Here is a 19,697-nt window from a genome sequence, read left to right as displayed (position 1 = left end):
TGTTTCTCTGAGCAGGATTAAAATTCAAAAAATACCATCATGCTTCGAACTGATTTGATTTCGAAATCAAATTTCGAAAATTTTTATCAAAATCATCATTCCACCCAATTCTTTATCGGTAAAACGCAGGGGAGAAGGAGAAGGGAAGGAGGAGAGAGGAGGAAAGGGAGGAGAGAAAGGAAGGAAAGAGAAAGAAGAAAAGAGAGAGGAAGAGAAAGAAGGAGGGGAGAGCAGGTAAGAAAGGGAGTAGAGGGCAAGTAAGAAAGGGAGTAGGGGAGGATGCAGCAGATAACATTGAACTAAAATACATAGAACGATACCTGTATCAAATAATTGAAGCCAAATCTTATATCATACACGCGAGATTACACCCAAACACGCGTGTTTAGCCTTTCGAGATTCTCTTGCGGAGTGAAAATTGATTGAACACACGCGTATCTGGGTGTAAGATTTGGCTTCAAAAAACTATTAGGGTTTTCTATCACAGGGAGCGTTCCAGATGTATTTTAGTTCAATGGCAGATAACAACTAGTTGACACAAACCTTTGAAGGAAGCGGCAAAACATGACGTCATCTTCGTTCATGACGTCATCTTCGTTCAACAACAAGAAAGAATGAGATGAACTTAAATTTCATATTAAATCATAATCCGACCGAAGCCAGCATAACAAGAACAAAACCTCATGTACTTACAACATTTTGTCAAGTGCTTACATCAAAAAATTAATTCATTGATATCGTCATTTCACAATAAAAACTATCATCGATAAATATATATCTATGAAATACTTAGCACGTGATCGTTCAAGATTTCAAATTAACAAGATTTCAACAAAAATAACTGTTCATGATGCGTCCTAGAGATAATCATTTTGCCATCGATTATAATAAATTAAAAATAAAAGAGCAAATGCGAGATTTATTCACTCTTACAACTTCTGTCTTTATAATTAATCGTGCAAAAAATAGACACCATTTTCCGTCAAATCAAAGGAAAGCTTGGATATGACATGCAATATATACGCAGATACAAAGTTGTAGAGAAAAATAAAAACATCTCTAACGTTGTCGCGGATATTACGAGTGCCTTAACAGAGTGTAGACGAGTTTCATATGCATTTATTAAAACAAGCTTAAGAAGACAAAGAGCATCCCAAAAATATATGATTGAAAATTTGCTAAGTGCATATACAAACACCAATTTCAGAGGTCGCTCTGACACAAATTAATTGAGAATCAATCTGAGCATACGTAGAAAACTCCACCAACTCCAAGTTCATGGTCATGGCAACGACCAACTGCATGTACTAGTACCGATTATGGAGAAATTTGCTCACTCAGTCACAAATTTTTAGATAAATCATCTGCGCATGCGCAGTCTGCTAAAGCATGCGTACTCGACTTGACCAGCTGCCCAAGTTCATGGTCATGGCAACGACCAACTGCATCTACTATCACCGATTTTGAAGTAAATAGCATGCTTAGCAGCAATTTAAAAGAGAAATCATCTGCGCATGCGCAATCCACTCGACTAATTGTCCATAGTCATGGCAACGACTAACTAGATGTACTTGTACTAGTTTTGTGGAAATTACCTCACCTAGTCGCAAATTATTAAAGAAATCATCTGGGCATGCGCAGGAGTGACTTTATTAATACCACAACTTTCGTAAGCCTCTGAATTTTTGTATATATATATAAAACCAATACTAGGTATAGTAGATGTCAACTAGCAGTGGAAGCTGGGTGCGATGTAGTATGCAGTGGCTTAGGGGCCCACACTTCGGTGGCGTCCGCACTCTTCCTGCGTACCCCGAGCAAAGCCTATCGCAGGTGATCTCGGGGTCTGATGGGCGGAAGCTTGCTATTGCATCTCCCAAGTAGGATAGCGTGGAGGGGCCGAAATCTCCTACCGAAACGTTAACATGCGGCGTTCTAGCTAGTGCCTTACGCTTAAGAAGGTATCGGGAAGCATGGACCGAAAACGGGGTTTTTTGCTTTCGAATTTTATCTTTTTCTTTACAAGAGTTCTTATTATAAAAGAAACTAGAACATCCAAAGATACGCTCAAACAACTTCTGCCTTTTTGACTTCTAATTTAAACAAATTTTTAGTTTTTTTTTTACATTTTAACTTTCTCATAATTCTCTCGTGATGAACGAAAGCCTCCTTGTACAATGTAACTCTCTCATCATGAACGAAAGCATCCATGGACTTCTTGGAAAAAAGCGATTATCTTCTTTTTTCAATAATAGTTTTTACAAAGACAACATTTAATAAGCCTAGCCATTTGTATCGTCTAAATTGAATCCTTATGTCCTAAAATTTTAATTCATTTTGGACAGTAAATTTCTTTATACTTTGCAATATTTTCATGATTCAATCTAGAAAGTAACTTCACTTCTCGAGTAATTTTGCGATTAAACAGTACACTTTTCGGATTCAAAGGACTTCTTTTGATCGCATAGAGACAGCCGTCTCTTATTTATAATTCGAGGTATCATGTAGTTTCCAGATGAGATTTACGACTGCCTTTGAATGCAATTAACACATATTCTCAATAAGACAATGATTTATGGTATCATTTAGCGTCATCGTAATTTTACATTGAAATTTATAGCTATAGTTTAAAGTTCCATTTTTACGTATATAACGCGTAAAAGAATCTGAAAAGCCAGTTTAGGGAGATTTCATCCATCAATAATAAGAATAGTGATAAGTGATTATAAGAAAGCGAAATTTACTTTTTGCACACCGAGATCCGAATAATTATCCGTAGGCTCTCGCAAATGAGAATACGAGAAAATAGTTCATGATTGAAAATTAATTAATACTTTAGACTTCTTGCTTCTAATTAACTATAAATAGATTGTGTTCCATTATTGGCTAATTGTTGCAGTTAAAGCAGTGGCAACCATCTCCCAAGACGTATATACATACATAGCCGATACATTATACAAGTGTAAACGAATGTATGTGTGTGCGCATGGGATGTCTCAAAAAATAACGGAGTCCACACAAATAGTTATGTATGCATATGGCAAGCCGTACATGACAAAAGCGCATGGAAAAGAAACCAGTGCATCCAGTTGTATGTACAATAACTTTAAAAGCGTAAACACGCGGTCGAGAAAGTTATACTGGCAATTCAAACATACATACCAGTGATTTCATGCATGCATTAAATGAAATCTGCATAATAATTAATCGGCAACAGCTATTTGTTTCGCGTTGTTAATTCACACGCTTCTCCACGTTCGTCGCAACTTATGAAAAATATGAATATGTTTTTGTAGCCGTTATAACACAGGAAATGTCGCTTTGGTGTTACAAAGCTTAAATTGCATAATAATTTTGAGACGAAAACCAGTGTAAAATGAAACATAATCCGATAAAAGGACATCTTGTAAACTTAAATTCAAATTAAGTATACAAGAAGTCGTTTTTCTGATCATGTTTCATTTTATATTTCATGAAATTGTCGTCAAGTAAAGGACTTTGAAAATCTGTGTATAAAGTACTTTTAACATGTTTTGCTTCTTAACAAACCGCACGAAATCCCCGAAGTGCAAGACTGTGAAGTTCATTGAACTGTTAGGAAAGCTGGTGATGCTATTTTGCATAATCATTTCAGTGAATTCATAATTATTTAATACATGCGGATTCCGTTTTTTTGGACATCATGTATATGTATATATATCAGTGATAAGCAAAGCTCACCTTTATAGGTTTGAGCACTGTGGTGACTCTACAATACAATCCATACAATGTGTAACCGTACGTCCTGTGTCCCAAGTGCAGGAGTCACCATTGCACTGTGGTCATAGCCGGGAGGGCACACTGTATATACACTTTATATATATGGAAAATATGTATATGTATGTATGTATGTAAATACAACCATAATATTGGGTAAGATTAACCATTGCACTGTAGTGATAGCGCGCATAGCATTGTACAGAAAACTTTTTCTATACATATATATGTTTAAAGATTGGCAATCCAGGCATTATATATTTCAAAAATAAAAGTTCTCCGCATTCCACACCATCCAATCGCATTAATCCACCCGCTAATCCAATTAGACGCTCTTAGCGTCTACAAGCTAAAAGCACATGTAAATAGATAATTTCCTCACTCAGATGAAGGCTCGAAGCAACGACTCGAAAGCTCGATAAAATTATTTATGAAAATCCGGAGAAACTTTTATTTTTGAACAATATATATACACCTTATGCGAACGTATGCACAAAACCATTTCATAACTGACGCTAAAATCATCCCCTATCATTTTTGAGCCAAAAATGGCAACACCTATGTGACGTCACGTCACGTGACAGAACCATTAGATAACATGATAGTTTGAGTAAGGTGTGTTATTGTCAATGAACCTGGTCCTTGTTCCCAGGGCTCTCCATCAATCTGCATTGGCAATTGACATTTTTCCTTGACTCGTATCTAACATAAGTATAAAATACAAATTTTACAGGAGAACAGCTATGTTAACATAACGAAGAAATCAACTGCTAAATTGATGAATGATTAAGAAGTGACGACTCTTGATGACTATTGTACTGATGAAGAAATGAATGACGATGAATGAAATGATGAAATTCACTGAACAGTTGCATCAACAGGAAACATAAGCCGAAACGGGGGGGTAAACATAGGTAGGAACGGGGGGGGTAATTATAAGTCGGAACAGGGGGTAATCATAAGGTATTTACATGGAATTAAAGTTCTAGTTGATCTCACAGTTTGATGATGAAACCTGAACTAATGTAACCTCTCCAAATGTCATTCAAATGTGGTCGCTAATGAGAGGTTTGTGAATGACGTCATCAACTAAAATTTTCACATCATACACATTGTGCGTGAAAACTTTTTAAATGATACAGTAAATCAAACATTTTAGATACAACGCATTATCGATCTTGATGGTTAAAAAACAGATTTTGCTTCATCGGGAATTGTCAAATTTTACATGCCCAATCAGGCTTTCAACAATAAACAAAGAGTGAACAATTCCAAGCTGCAAGCTCCTCTGAAGTCAAATTGTTCTAGTTTAGCTGCTTCATTCACCGAGATAACAATCAAAACAGTGCTGATATTGACGTACATACATGAACTGCCATAAGACAAAAGCTTGTGTGGAAAATCTTACAAATTGGTCGCTCGTTACTGGCGAAATTTTAGTATTTAGCGCAGATAAAATACGACCGCTGGTCATGAAAAGTACTTTTAGGCTTGAAAATACTCGTCTTTGGCAAATGGTCGGAAAGTATGGGGTTGTAGCTTGTAAAACTCTGTCACTACTTATTTCATTTCATAGTGTTCTTTGAACAACCCACCTTAACTCTACGGGCTTGACCCAGTAAGAGTGGATCAGCAAGATTAACCTGCATTCGGGCAATGTAAAAATTTTTTAACAACCCACCTTAACTCTACGGGCTTGACCCAGTAAGAGTGGATCAACAAGATTAACCTGCATTCGGGCAATGTAAAAATTCTTTTAACAACCCACCTTAACTGTATGGGCTTGACCCAGTAAGAGTGGATCAGCAAGATTAACCTGCATTCGGGCAATGTGAAAGGACGAGTACAGACCACACACTTCAAGTTTACCGTCACTGAAACTAAAACAATCAAAGAAAATTGCGCACACCCTCCGGAAAATGATCAAAATTATGAAAAAAATAGTTTACCTAACAGGGGGGAGGTCTTTTCTACCATCAATTGGAATCATTTGAACTCCAGCACACCAGCTATTTATATTTAATACAACAACACCTTCCAACTCTGGTAACTCAATTACACGACCATCCAGCTCCAGCTACAAAGAATAGATGAGATCAGTGCGTAGATGGATATGAGAGACACAGAGGGATATGAGAGAATAATCGTGAACTATGTCATGGATTAGATATTTATGCAAATAATACAGCGCGCAAAGTTTGCATAAACCTGTTGCACAATGCAAATGTTGGACTTTCTAGAGCAGGGGTGGGCAACATACGGCCCGCGGGCAGGGTCCGGCCCCTGAAGGGATTTTGACTGGCCCGCCACTGCATCCGACCATTGAATATTGAATATTTATTCATGTAATAATCCGGCCCACCAATAACTTCATTTTCCTAAATCTGGCCCGCCAACTGGAGAGGTTGCCCACCCCTGTTCTACAGTAGAAATTTCCAAATAATAACAATTTTTTAAATGATAGAATTTGGAATTTTGGCACTGACAAACACATTTGAAATAACTTGCATCAAAAAGAAAACACAGTTGAAACATATATATATGGCTAAAATATGGCGTGTGTTGTTCAAAGCTGATCGTTTACGTTGGCATTCGCCTAAATTCTTTAAACTTTATTTGCTTGAACAACCCATGCCATATTTTAACCTAACGTGTTCCTTTTGCATTTTAGTATTGTACTTTTTTTTGGGCAAGCTATTCAAGAAGGCTTCTCGGTAACAAAATCTTTTATCTATAAATAGTTAGTATTTTGAGACAATGTTTGTAAATGTAGATCGTCCAGGTCGGTATAGTCCTGAGAAAGACTGTTTTCTTGTAAGACTCATTAGACTCTAAAGATGACTACCGCTAAGGTTTTCGAAACGTCAGTCAACAACAACAAAAACAGTCCTTCTCAGGACTATACCAACCTGGACAATCTACATCTACAAACATGTAACGATACTCCCGGGTTCAAACCATTTACTTTATTTGAGACAATGTTGTAAAAAACAAATTCCAAAGAAGCAAGACATCTTGAGATCACAAAATATGAATCAAAACAAGACGAGAAGTGAACTGTGAATTTGCGACTTTATTTCAAAGTCATCCTCATCTCAGATGAATCATTGGAAACGTTTTCCTAGCCGTAAAAGTTTTCTCTTACTCCCTGTTTATTTAACTCAATAACATAAAAACAAAACATAATGCTATGAATATAAACCTCGATTTTTTCTTGAAGATTCTTACAATTTGACTCCAAGACCTCGTTTACGCCATAACCGAAATAAATTGCCTAAAAAACCGCAGAGAATGAGTCATGTTCGTTTAAGACAGTAAACATGTTGTACATGAAGTAGAAACATAATACAATACTTTGTTCAACAAGCGACTACTGAACAGTGACGGTTGTTTCTCGCGATGTAAGTGAAACTTCAAAACAACGGTTGCATCAACTCCAACAGAAAAATAATTGTTCATCTTAAACAACTGAAATTTAAAGATACGTAACCATGTTAAAATATTGAGGTGAAAATAAACACTTTGATGATCCGAGGTGGTACAAACTAACAAAAACAAACCTTTCTTGGTTTGGGAACATGCATGAACATGTAGGAGTCTATTCTGATTTGCCATCTAAACAAAAATGAACAATCACAGAAGATGTAGTAAGGATGATCTCGGGGTAAAGACATTCACTTCAATGCGATCATTTAGACAATGGAGCAAACAACTACATGCAATGGCTACATCTCGTTTTGCCAGCTACGTCAGATGAACTGCCGAAGTGGACTCCATAATTGAGTGGCTTTTGCGGTATTAAGTTACTTTAAAAGAAGATGTTTTCGATGTATCAAAACATGCATACATAAATATGTGCCTTCCCAATGGTCAGATGCGCGCTAAGCCTGGATAATCAACATCTACAAACATGTGACTATACTCCCATCTCGATAGAAATTATTTACTTTAATTAAGAATTGTTTAAACCTACCTATCTAATGGTGTAGCAAAGGCATTTTCAACACTCTCCAATATTTCAGCTATTTCTTCCTCTCCAGTATAACCACTCCCCCAACCTAACACACGAGCTAGATCATTCCCAGTCCCCAGTGGAAGCACAGCCACATGGGGGGCAATCTAGTCCAACATATATTGCTTTAAAAATTAACATTTATTATTTTCATACAATAAAAATCTTGACATTAATGACTCACCTTAATGTTAGCACAATCTAAAGCTCCGAGGACCCAACCAACAGTACCATCACCTCCACAGATTAATATACGACAGCGATGGCTGGGTAAGAGTCGACAGAAATCCAAGGCAGATTCAGGTGGTGCCTCTAACAGATCAACAACCTTTAAAATAAGAACAAACAAACTTTATCTATACGATACAACAATATTCAGACATGACGAAACACAAGAATAAGTAATATTGTATCAAATTTCAAACTATATCAAGTGGCTTAATCATATTAACTGACCAGTAAAATTTATTAAGTATTTCAACGCAAATGCCCACAAACGAATACCTCATCCTCAATTTACAATAAGCTAACCACAAAAATTATGTTATATATTTATGTTTTTTGATATTGCCAAGACGGCAAAAAGATTATCTCCAGGTTAAATGCACTCAACACAATGCTATGAAGATCGAATTTTGGTCATGTATAATAGTTAACAATTGCAGAAACTACACAATTTTGCAGCAAAGCACATTTCAATTTTCTGGGCCATCCCAAGAAGGTTAATTGGGTTTTTTAATGCAAATATTCAGTTATGCATGACATATTTTTTTAGAAAGTGAATTGCTTAATTCCTTAAGTGAATAAAACACCTCTCTCCATCCATTTTTTGTTCCAGTCACGGCCTTTTAAACTGTTTAAAACATAACATAACTGTTTAAAGTGCATTAGAAGACGCTAAAATAAAAGGGGAATCACCTGAACTGGATTAAGATATTGTTTAAAAGCCTTCAATAATCTATTTCCTTCGCCTTCTCCACTCTTCCTGTTAGCCAACACAAGCAATGGCGACCATTTTTTAAACTTCGGAGGGTGAACTTCACGAACAACATAACGACTATACGCACTATTCCAGCGTTCATATTTGACGGTGATGCAGTACGGCGGTAAAATCATACTTTGAAATTTACCAAAGTTGCAATCTCGTGACAGCGTTTTCATACAATTCTCGTGAATTGCTCTCTGACACCATACGCAACGCAAGTCACAAAGACGCGGTTCAGTTCCACAATGAGTACGACAAACATCGCAAATGCTAGTCAATGGAAGATTGCCACGAATCCAGTGATGCTTCATAGAGTTTCGTCTCGACAAGACAACGACCTTACAAGCATGTTTCTTGTTGGCCGCATCCAGACAATTATCATGTACACACAGGCCGCAAGTACTACAATAACTGCCTCGTAATACTGGCATTTTACACCAATTGCAATATGTTGGTTTACTGTAGATAAAGTCTGTTTCGTCCCAGGAGTGCCCACGATGGGGATCTACAACTTGTAACCCCATTTTTGACGGTCTTTTACACAACTTCGTAAATACATAACACAATATAAAACATGCTAAGCAGTAGAATATTATTTGACTCGAGTCACCACGCCAATAAAAGAAATTCGTGATTTTTTTCTAAGCGATACAGAAGCAAGGTTTTACCTGGCAAGTACTTCATGCTTCATGATTTAAAGAATAAAGCATTGGATAAAAGTCATCACTCAACCCATAACCGAGTAGTCTCGGTATTTTACGATCTGGCTGCGAAAGGCCACCGAGATGAGGAAACGCAAATCGTGATCCCGTGACCCATCTTCTATAATAGTTTAAAAATTTGTTAATTTTTTTTCTAATTTTGATTGTCTGTCTGTCATTATGGCAAAAGAACGTGTAATAAGGTATGCGTGGCACAAAAAAATTTCAACAAAATGACCTTAACAGTCACCGGGGATTTGAGACACAAGCGACGACATAGGCAAACTCACACGACTAGTGCACTCTAATGACATTTTTTAAGTTGATAACACACTAACACTTCGACAAGGTGTATCAATAGTACCAAAATATCTGTGTAATGAATTTGAACGGAATGTCAAGCATGCTCGTTTACACATTATTTATAATATTAAGACGTGCTACATTTCACGCAAACCGACAACAAATGCATCGTTACAACGTGATTACAGCCATGTTTTTCTATGAAATACGTAAACACGAACTTTCTAAATGTCATATTTCTTTTGTCATACTGAAACACTTGTCCATAGTCATGCACTGAGCCTGACTCCTAGGATTAGCAATGTCGACTTAACTTTTTTTATTCGTTACAAACATATTATCATTAAAGGAAAACTAGAATATTTATCCATATAAATGTTTTCGACACAGTGAGTGTTAAAATCAGTCGCCATGTTGGAGGAAAATAACATTAGGAAAAAGTGTAGTGAAAGAGTTTATGTTAATTTCATGCTTTGTTGAGCATCGGTATTTGAAGTATTTGATGTACTTCCCTGAAATAGCCGCTTCGACATCATATGAAAACACTCTACTACATGTATCTGTATGGTGTTTGAACTAAGACGTCAAGTATACTTCACACAGATTAATGTTGTGTAATCTAATTCATGAGAGTACATACAAGCACTCAAATTGTTAATACTCCAGTAACTGCTCTCAGTCCCTTGACCGTGTTTTTATAAAATTTTCAATTATACAAATGTTAATTACAAAGCTCGCCTATCTTCCAATCATAGTGGACTTTGATCCAGACTTGGCAATTTGATTGGATGATATATGAACCCTCACAACGCATATAAACGTCATAAAATTGAGTTGCGACAATTACACGTTGCTCGTATTGACTCGTTGCATCATACGAAACTTTGTACAAACTTGGAAGACGATACAATGGATACAAAGAGTTCGAAAAAGTACTCCGACAACAATTGTGAGCTTGAAACACTCATCACTGCGAATGATGATACACAACCAAAGGAAAAAAAGTTTTATTTTATTTTAGTTTATAATGACACCGATAATCATGAAATACGCGGCAAGCGTAAAAGATACGAAGACAATTTACAAAAAAGAGGCTTGTTATTAGAGACTGTGCCATTAAGCAAGGTGGTAAGTCTAGAAGTGCGTTCTTTACATTTTGTTATAAAAACCGTAGTTATAATAGACTACCATGCAGTCACTCGTATTCAAGTAATTCAATTATATCAAACATGCACCGACATCAGGCCTGTACATAGGTCGCCCACTCATTCCTTAGCAAAAAGGTGAACATCATTAAGAGGGCTCGTTTGTTTGTCACTCGGGTTTTAAAGAGAAAAATTGAAAGAGTACATTAGACTGAAAATATTCTTCTTCTAAAAGGGAACCCGCATCCAAGAAGAACGCTTTGGTTGCTTAAAGAAGGCACGAGATTACATCTACGATAAATTTTATGGTTCTAAAGTATTCATTTTAAAAGGAGACAAGTGCAATAATTCTTAACTAGTTTCATTTACCAACTTTGGGTGTGACTGCTTAGACCATACAAACGTGGAAGTCACGCGAGATAGTACTCGTAACAAACATTGCACATGAATCAAGGAATATAATTAGTATTTACATAAATTGATTGCATAAACAACCTAAACAGATTTCTGGGCCGCCAATGGCATAGCTTCTCGTGCATGTTTTCCCAAATTGCACTTGAAACCATGCTATTACAAAAAGGTGAATTTGTGGTAGCACAATAGAGTTGATAAAATACTGAAAAGGAATAACGTACGAAAAATATCTTTTCAATGTTTTAATGGAGTAAAACATGACGTAGATGATCCAATAACACACAATCTACCAAATAGATGCCTATTTCTAAAAAAAACGCCCTCAAACAACGATGGCCGTTTTTATGCCTAAGACGTATAATACGTCTGGGCGACTTAAGACAACTCTTTTTAATGCGTCTCTTAAATCGTCAAAGGATAAAGACGGCTAAAAGACGAAATAATCGTCGAGACGACTTTAGCGTTTAATTCGTCTTGACAGACGAACTAAAGTTGTTACCTCGTTTGGATCAATTGATTTTGCCGTTTAGTTTTGAGTTAAGTCGACCCGTCTTTATGCTGGACGGTTTAAAACTTAGACGTATAAATCGTCCAGACTCATTATCTGTCTTAAGCATAAAAACGGCCAATGATAATGTCATAAAAATCGGTCGTTGATTGGACTCGCATGTTTAGTCTTATTTTTGTTTACATTTGTTCTAGCGTGTGTTAAATTATTAACGGTAAAAAAGAAATGGCAAAATCATACCAACACTGCAAATAAATCATCATTTTGCTTCCCCCAACCCTTAATGGCAACGACGTGAGTATTTTACAGTTCCATGTTCGAGAGGTTTCTGTTGTGGTGTTTTGAATTTCAGCTTTTCTAGATACAACGAATTACCTAAAGGGAGACATATTCAAATACAATGATTGTTTTTAAGTTCAAGCGTCTGAATATTTATTGTTTATATTCAGCTCGAAGACAAGAACATATACTTCGTTTTGGTGCACGCACCGTTAGACCCAGTCCTTTTCCAAAAAGCAGAGGACATGCATATTCAAATGCCATTAAAAGATGAAACCAACAGTGAACCGGCCACGTCCAACAGTGAACCACAAAGTATACTGATAAGGTTCTATAGAAAGCTCGTAGATAAACGCCTTGATCCATTCACAGTAAAGAAACCCACCGTTCGCACTCAAAATTGGAACACGGTGACTTCCTTTTCAAAATTGAATGTTAAGGCTTTTCAGAAAAAAGACGACAAAGGTTTCTTTGAGAATGCTGAAAGAAGTCGAATGGTAAAAGGAATTCTACAATTGACATCGTTTACAGTTGACGAGTCAGGGGAAGTCAATGAAAAACATGATGACGACACAAGACTTGATGAAGGTCACGGTATTGAACAATTGTGTCATAAAGGAGTGTATGAATGTTACTATCCAATGCATGATGGACCTTCAATAATACATGATAATCACATGGACAACGATCGGCAAAGGTTGCGCGCAGACTGGGCAACATTTTCAATGTCTTTAAAATATCAACCTTTAGATGCAATCCGCGATTATTTTGGTGTCCGTGTTGGTTTCTACTTTGCATGGCTAGGGTTGTATACAAGTTTTCTAGCTCCTGCAGCTGTTGTGGGTTTGTTGTGCTTTATTTATGGACTTTGTACGATGAACACAGCACAACCATTGAAAGAGATATGTGATAAAAAGAATGAGAGGTTAGTGATCTTTAATTTGAGAAAGAATGTAGGAAGTAATTATTTCAGCTATAGCAAGCAGTAGATATTGCCAGCTATAACAGATAGTACACAGTTTTGGCTATGGAGGTAATAGTCAGCGGTAGCTAGTGGTACATAGAGTCAACTGTAGCTGGTGTTACATAGAGTCAACTGTAGCTGGTGTTACATAGAGTCAACTGTAGCTGGTGTTACATAAAGTCAACTGTAGCTGGTGTTACATAGAGTCAACTGTAGCTGGTGTTACATAGTGTCAACTGTAGCTGGTGTTACATAGAGTCAACTGTAGCTGGTGGTACATAGAGTCAACTGTAGATGGTGTTACATAGAGTCAACTGTAGCTGGTGTTACATAGAGTCAACTGTAGCTGGTGTTACATAGAGTCAACTGTAGCTGGTGTTACATAGAGTCAACTGTAGCTGGTGTTAGATAGTGTCAACTGTAGCTGGTGTTACATAGCGTCAACTGTAGCTGGTGTTACATAGAGTCAACTGTAGCTGGTGTTAGATAGTGTCAACTGTAGCTGGTGTTACATAGCGTCAACTGTAGCTGGTGTTACATAGAGTCAACTGTAGCTGGTGTTACATAGAGTCAACTGTAGCTGGTGTTACATTGAGTCAACTGTACCTGGTGTTACATAGAGTCAACTGTAGTTGGTGTTACATAGTCAACTGTAGCTGGTGTTACATAGAGTCAACTGTAGCTGGTGTTACATAGAGTCAACTGTAGCTGGTGTTACATAGAGTCAACTGTAGCTGGTGTTACATAGAGTCAACTGTAGCTGGTGTTACATAGAGTCAACTGTAGCTGGTGTTACATAGAGTCAACTGTAGCTGGTGTTACATAGAGTCAACTGTAACTGGTGTTACATAGAGTCAACTGTAGCTGGTGTTACATAGAGTCAACTGTAGCTGGTGTTACATAAAGTCAACTGTAGCTGGTGTTACATAGAGTCAACTGTAGCAATTTTGGGATCATAAAAAGTTTGACATTTGTGTATAAAAAATCGCCGTTTATTTGACAAACTGGGAGAATCCAAGAACTTTGTCCGATTATCACAATAGCCACACATTAAAAATGTACGTCCTTGAGTCGGTAAACACCTACTTTCCACTCATCAACCTTGCCTTCTTTAAAACCAGTTTGATCAACGGTAATCCCTCAAAGTACAACAGAATCAATGGCGGACGGATTGAGGAATGTAATGCAGCTGGTTGTTTGATTGATGTTTCATATATCTTTTCGTCTTCATGACTGGTAAACAGATTCTGAACCTGGGAAATGAATTTGTCGTACCGTACGTAGCTGTTGTGTTTTCCTTTTTTATGTACAGAAGGGGATAGTTGTGATCATTTCTTAGCATTTTATGTACATTAGGGGGTAGATGTGATCATTTTTTTTTTACCAATGAAGTTCATTGATTCGATTAATTTAAGACTTTTACAATGAGTTCCCGTTATCGCATCACGTGATCATTTTCAATTCTCAAACTATTACAATGTGAGATAAAAAGTGGAAAATTGGGTCATTTTCTTTTTTAGTTGCCTTAAGAAACGATGGTGGGATCGCTCCCGATACCTCAATGGGAAGATGATTATTGGTTGGAGGAAGAGCCCGAATTTCGCATATTTTACGAGTATCTAGATATGGGTGAGGAATGAACTGTAATTTTGTTTACAAACACAACTATCATCACTATAAAAAACAAACATCTTTCTTTCAGTGATACAGTTTGGTTTTGTGACAATGTTTGTTGCCTCGTTTCCATTGGCTCCTCTCTTTGCCGTCATCAACAATTTCGTGGAAATCCGAGCTGACGCCCTCAATTTTGTGGTAAATTATCAACGTCGTGTTTCTGAGCAAGTTAAAAATATTGGCATTTGGCTTAAAATCATGGAAATACTTACGACAATATACAAACAACAAACAAACAACATTTATATACCGGCCAGTATTAATCCCCGCCAGGGGGGTTGACCGGTCCATGAATTTTTCCACGCCACACATCTCTATCTCGCGCCATATCTCTCGTTATACCCATCGCCTTCATATCACTGTTCACAACATCCATCCATCTCTTTCTCGGTCTACCTCGTTTGCGGACTCCATCAACATTCATATGCAACGTTCTACGAATTTCAGCACTTTCTTCCCTCCTTTCCACATGCCCAAACCACCTCAAACGCTGGCGTCTTACCCAATTCTCGATACACTCAACACCAACTCTTTCTCTAATCTCTTCACTTCGAATCCTATCCATCAACGTTACACCACACATCATCCTAAGCATTCTCGTTTCCGTCGACGCCAATCTTCTCAGGTCCTCTGCTTTCGGCGCCCAACACTCTGCTCCATATCCCAAAACACTTCTAACACATGCCTTATACAATTCTCCTTCTGCTTCAACGAAGTCGACTTTCCGCACAACATTCCCGACAACTCTAAACTCCACCACGCTGCTTGAACTCTGTTCCTCACCGCTTGCTCGCACCTCCACCATCATTTAACACATCGCCCAGATATTTAAACTCCGATACACCTTCCAAACTCACGTCACCCAGTTCAAACCGTTCAATCGCGACTCGCCCACCACTTCGACACGTCCCGCACTCAAAATTACTCTTGTCAATGCACCACGGACACCTGAACATCTTCCATGAACCCACTTACCGCATTTCCCACACATTATCGAATTCACTCCAACTCTTTTCCCCACACACCACATGGCCATTTATCACTGTCCTTCACCTCCACCTGCCTCGAGCATCTCATGCCCTTCGTCTTTGCCTCATTCACTTTCAGTCCCTTGACTTCTATTGCCGTTTTCCATTCTCGGTACCATTCCAGAACTTTCTGCTTCGACTCCGCCACCAAGACAATGTCATCTGCATACAACAAACACCAGCATCCTTCTTTCACTTCCTCTGTCAGTACATCCATCACACAAGCAAACAGTAACGGCGACAAGACTGAACCTTGATGAACACCAACTTTTACCTCAAAAACACCAGATCTAGCACCTTCCTCCGTAACCACCGCCTCTACACCTTCATAAGTCTCCATAACTGCCCGAACCATATTCTCTGTCACACCTTTCTTACGCAGCGCGTACTCGATCACCTTCTCGGAACTCTATCAAACGCCTTCTCCAAATCTACAAACACCATATACAATTCTCTGTCCTTCTCCAAAATTTCTCCTGCAGCTGCCTCAACACAAAACACGCATCCGTCGTTCCTCTCCCCGGTATGAATCCATACTGCTCTTCCCCATCCGAACAACTTCCTCAACCTTCTTTCAAACACTCTCTACTATTTTCAACGCATGCTCCATCAGCTTAATAGTCCTGTAATCCCACATACCGTTGCTGCCTTTTCCTTTGTACAGCGGGACCACTAGACTCTTTCTCCATGTACTCGGCATCTTTGAGCCCCTCAAAACCTCGTTCGCCACAACTCTCTCACGCATAGTTCATTGTCCAACATTTCGCTACCCACTTCACTCGGTCCGTCGCCTTTCCTTTCTTCATCTTGAGCCGCCGCCACCTCATCAACAGTCACTATTTCCCACGGCCCAAAACTTCATCCGCTTCAACTTCTCCATTCCACTCATTCTCTACATTCATCAAACGGTCACAGTACGCCCTCCACACTTCTAACCTGTCTTCCAATAACACCTTCAACTCCCCATCGGTTCTGCACGCCGAGCACCCAAAATATCGTTCCTCCTTCTAGCTGTTCTAAACAACGCTTTTCTTCCATTCTCCTGCATTTTACGAAGCTCTTTCTGATGTCTTTCTTTCGCTTTAGCCTTTCGCGCCTTTTTCTTGAATCGGATGTAATCGATCCTATCTGTTTCAGTCCGCGACTTTCTCCACCTTTAAATGCCAACTTCGCGCCAATCACTTCGCTGACTCGTTGATCCCACCACCATGCCTGTTCTTCTACTACACCGCCTTTACTTCTACAACATACCTTCTCCGCTGCCTTTAAAACACCCTTCTCCACGTCCATCGCTCCTCCACCGTCTCACCCTCAACATTCAATGTCGCAATTTCGTCACGGAAACACTGCTTCCCTTCATTCGATCAATCCAAGCCTGCCTTTGCCTCAACCTTTCTCCTTTTCACCTTCCTGATTCTCCAGTCCATGACCAGCAGCTTGTGCTGGTCACACATTCTTCTCCTGCAATCACTTTTGCATCCTTCACGTTTTCCTCTCTTCATTCACCAGTATATAATCCACCACCGTCCTACTGTCACCAGATTCATACGTCACAAGCTTGCTTTCTTCCTTTATAAACCACGTATTCACTACCACCATCCCACAACTCGCTGCTAACTCCAATATCGTCTCGCCTTCAGCATTCATATCACCAACCAAAACCTCCATGCGCACAGTATCCTTTTTACGCTTCCCACATGACCGTTCCAATCACCAAGCATCACACATCGCCCTCTAATGTCTGCTCTCACTGCATACACGCTGTCGTAGAACTTTTCCTTCTCCTCCGCACTTCGTCCAACCTGCGGAGCATACACCACAACGAAACTCACAACTTCGGCCTCAATAACTACATCAACTCTCAGGACTCTGTCCGAAACTCTTCACTGCTACAACTGACTTCGCCCAATCTCTCTTATCGCAAAGCCAACACCATTCGTGCCACTTCCGTTTCCCTTCCAAAACCACTTAAATCTCGCTCCATTATCTTCACCCTTTATGACTCTCGTACCTTCACCTTTAAACCTTACCTCCTGAAACCCACACACATCAACTTTCCTTCTCTTCAACATGTCCGCCACTTCTGCACTCCTTCCCTTCATTGTCCCAACGTTCACTGTGCCTACCCGAAGGGTGACACTTCCACAACCATTCGATCCGGAGATTCTTCGCACCCCCTGCCCACTGAAGGGCTGCCGGGGACTGGGGGCCATATCTTCTTTTCCAAAGTCCATGAATTTTGTTGGAGCAAAAGTTTTACGGTAGGATGCCCTTCCTTACACCAACCCCTTTTAGTCGTCTTTTACGACACGCAGAGGATACGTTGGCGCAATTCTAAGCCGGCAACCACACGGCATACTTACGACAATATCTGCAGTCGTAAATTCGTTTGTCATCGCTTTTACGACTGATTTTATACCAAGGTATTTCAATCGTTTTACCGTCATTTTAATTGAGAATCAAATGGAAAAGTCATTGTTTTTCTTAGCAACAATAATTAGAACTAGTAGAATGGAAAAGCCATTGTTTTTCTTAGCAACAATAAGTAGAACTAGTAGAATGGAAAAGTCATTGTTTTTCTTAGCAACAATAAGTAGAACTAGTAGAATTAGTTGAACTCAATCGTCATAATTAAAGCAGATCAAACTCAAAACACTTTAATTATCAAAAGAGTTTCTGTATTTATTTAGGTTTGTGTACGTCCATTACTACAGTGAAAGTGGTTCACTCGAAGGTTATGTAAACAATTCCCTCAGTTATATCAAGATATCTGATTTAGAGAAAGACAGTCTTCCCGAAGATCGTTACAAAAATCTGAACTACACACTGCCTTACTGCAGGTAATCACAATAAAATTTAATCATAAACCATAAGCAAAGTAGACAAAAAATTTAGCTTCATTACCCACCCTGGTAAACATGGTGAAGAGACGAATCATTCAAAAAACACAGTACGCAACATGATTCCCTAGCTTGTTAAAAGCTATTACGTTGATAGAAAAACGAGATCCAAAGATACCATCATGAACCGAAAGTCATAATTTATAACAGATTCTTGACTTTATTTCATAGATTCAAAGAATATCTGGAACGAAATAAACCATATAACTTCAGTAAACAGTATTTCACCGTAATGATGTCTCGTTTCATTTTCATCGCCGTCTTTCATTATGTGATTTACATCCTACGATATTTTGTAAAATGGCTTTTTCCTCAAGTTTCCAACTCGTTGCAGACAAAGATTTCACGAAAAATGCACGTGACCAGAATGCGCTTTCGCAAAAGTGCAGTTCAAGCCATGCAAGAGACAATCAAACAGGAATCTGAGCGACGGCGAAACTCAAAGTCGACATTTACAGAGCACTCTGATGGTCAATTGATACGCAGAACAAATTCCGCCAATATGCACACTTATGTTTGAGTTTAAACAAAATAGTGTAGTTGAAGAATTCTTTGTAACATTTTTAATTATTTTTGTCATGTTAGCCGGACTATGTTATTTCTACAAACAAACATAAGATTTCGCCATGGTAAATATTTATATCTTATGTAAGAATGCTTTATTTGGGTCCGACATGCATAACCACTCTGCTAGTTTCTTATTTTATACTTTTGTGCGATGAAAATTCGCAGCTAAATTGCACTTTGCAGACGAAAGCGATCGTTTGTCTTTGTTCGTAGCATAAATGACAAATGCTTACAAAGTTTCGCATATGTTTTAACGAAGTTGCAATTTCTTTTTATAGAATATAGTTTCTCAGTACCAGTCTCCCGGAGACGATGGAATCAGTTTGTTTTAATTTCGATGTTTAATACTGTATTTCTCAAAACCTATTCAACAACAAACAAATTTGTTGTCAAATGAACTTTAAATCTGTAAAAACCTTATAATAGGTCACACGCAAAGTCAAGCATTTCATAAAGACGTT

General features: G+C 38.4%; 2 protein-coding genes across 3 annotated transcripts; one reads left to right on the top strand and one right to left on the bottom strand.

Moving 5' to 3' along the window:
* Positions 1-3,858: 3,858 nt before the first annotated feature.
* Positions 3,859-9,525, bottom strand: LOC124447857 (diacylglycerol kinase epsilon-like). Of its 2 annotated transcripts, XM_046998853.1 has the most exons (10): positions 8,687-9,525; positions 7,953-8,096; positions 7,730-7,875; positions 7,317-7,371; positions 7,111-7,224; positions 6,959-7,030; positions 5,706-5,833; positions 5,588-5,636; positions 5,352-5,414; positions 3,859-4,458 (listed from the first exon to the last, which is right to left on the bottom strand). In XM_046998853.1, exons 1-10 carry the CDS (start codon positions 9,275-9,277, stop codon positions 4,330-4,332), a joined length of 1,491 nt encoding a protein of 496 aa, XP_046854809.1. In that variant the 5' UTR covers positions 9,278-9,525; the 3' UTR covers positions 3,859-4,329. The 2 variants fall into 2 exon arrangements, with proteins under 2 accessions (XP_046854809.1, XP_046854808.1); XM_046998852.1 differs by lacking the exon at positions 5,352-5,414 and having other exon boundaries at positions 5,525-5,636.
* Positions 9,526-10,618: 1,093 nt separating this feature from the next.
* LOC124447986 (anoctamin-4-like) lies at positions 10,619-19,345 on the top strand. Its single transcript, XM_046998991.1, is given in 10 exon segments — positions 10,619-10,882; positions 12,274-13,028; positions 14,051-14,274; positions 14,277-14,347; positions 14,483-14,501; positions 14,598-14,696; positions 14,770-14,932; positions 18,121-18,192; positions 18,460-18,609; positions 18,841-19,345. Coding segments are annotated over 10 exon segments (2,118 nt in total). The 5' UTR covers positions 10,619-10,666; the 3' UTR covers positions 19,190-19,345.
* Positions 19,346-19,697: the final 352 nt, after the last annotated feature.

This window comes from Xenia sp. Carnegie-2017, unplaced genomic scaffold, assembly GCF_021976095.1.
Source record: "Xenia sp. Carnegie-2017 unplaced genomic scaffold, XeniaSp_v1 HiC_scaffold_23, whole genome shotgun sequence".
Classification (NCBI taxonomy): domain Eukaryota; kingdom Metazoa; phylum Cnidaria; class Anthozoa; order Malacalcyonacea; family Xeniidae; genus Xenia; species Xenia sp. Carnegie-2017.
The sequence above is the reverse complement of the archived record's forward strand: the minus strand, read 5'-3'. Positions and strand labels throughout refer to the sequence as shown.

Coding starts and splice junctions, on each gene's coding strand:
- LOC124447857 (XM_046998852.1), bottom strand. CDS start 9,277: ATGGGGTTACAAGTTGTAGATCCCCATCGTGGGCACTCCTGGGACGAA. Junction 8,097..8,686: donor AATATCTTAATCCAGTTCAG/GTGATTCCCCTT, acceptor CTTATTTTAAAG/GTTGTTGATCTGTTAGAGGC. Junction 5,637..5,705: donor AAAGACCTCCCCCCTGTTAG/GTAAACTATTTT, acceptor TGATTGTTTTAG/TTTCAGTGACGGTAAACTTG.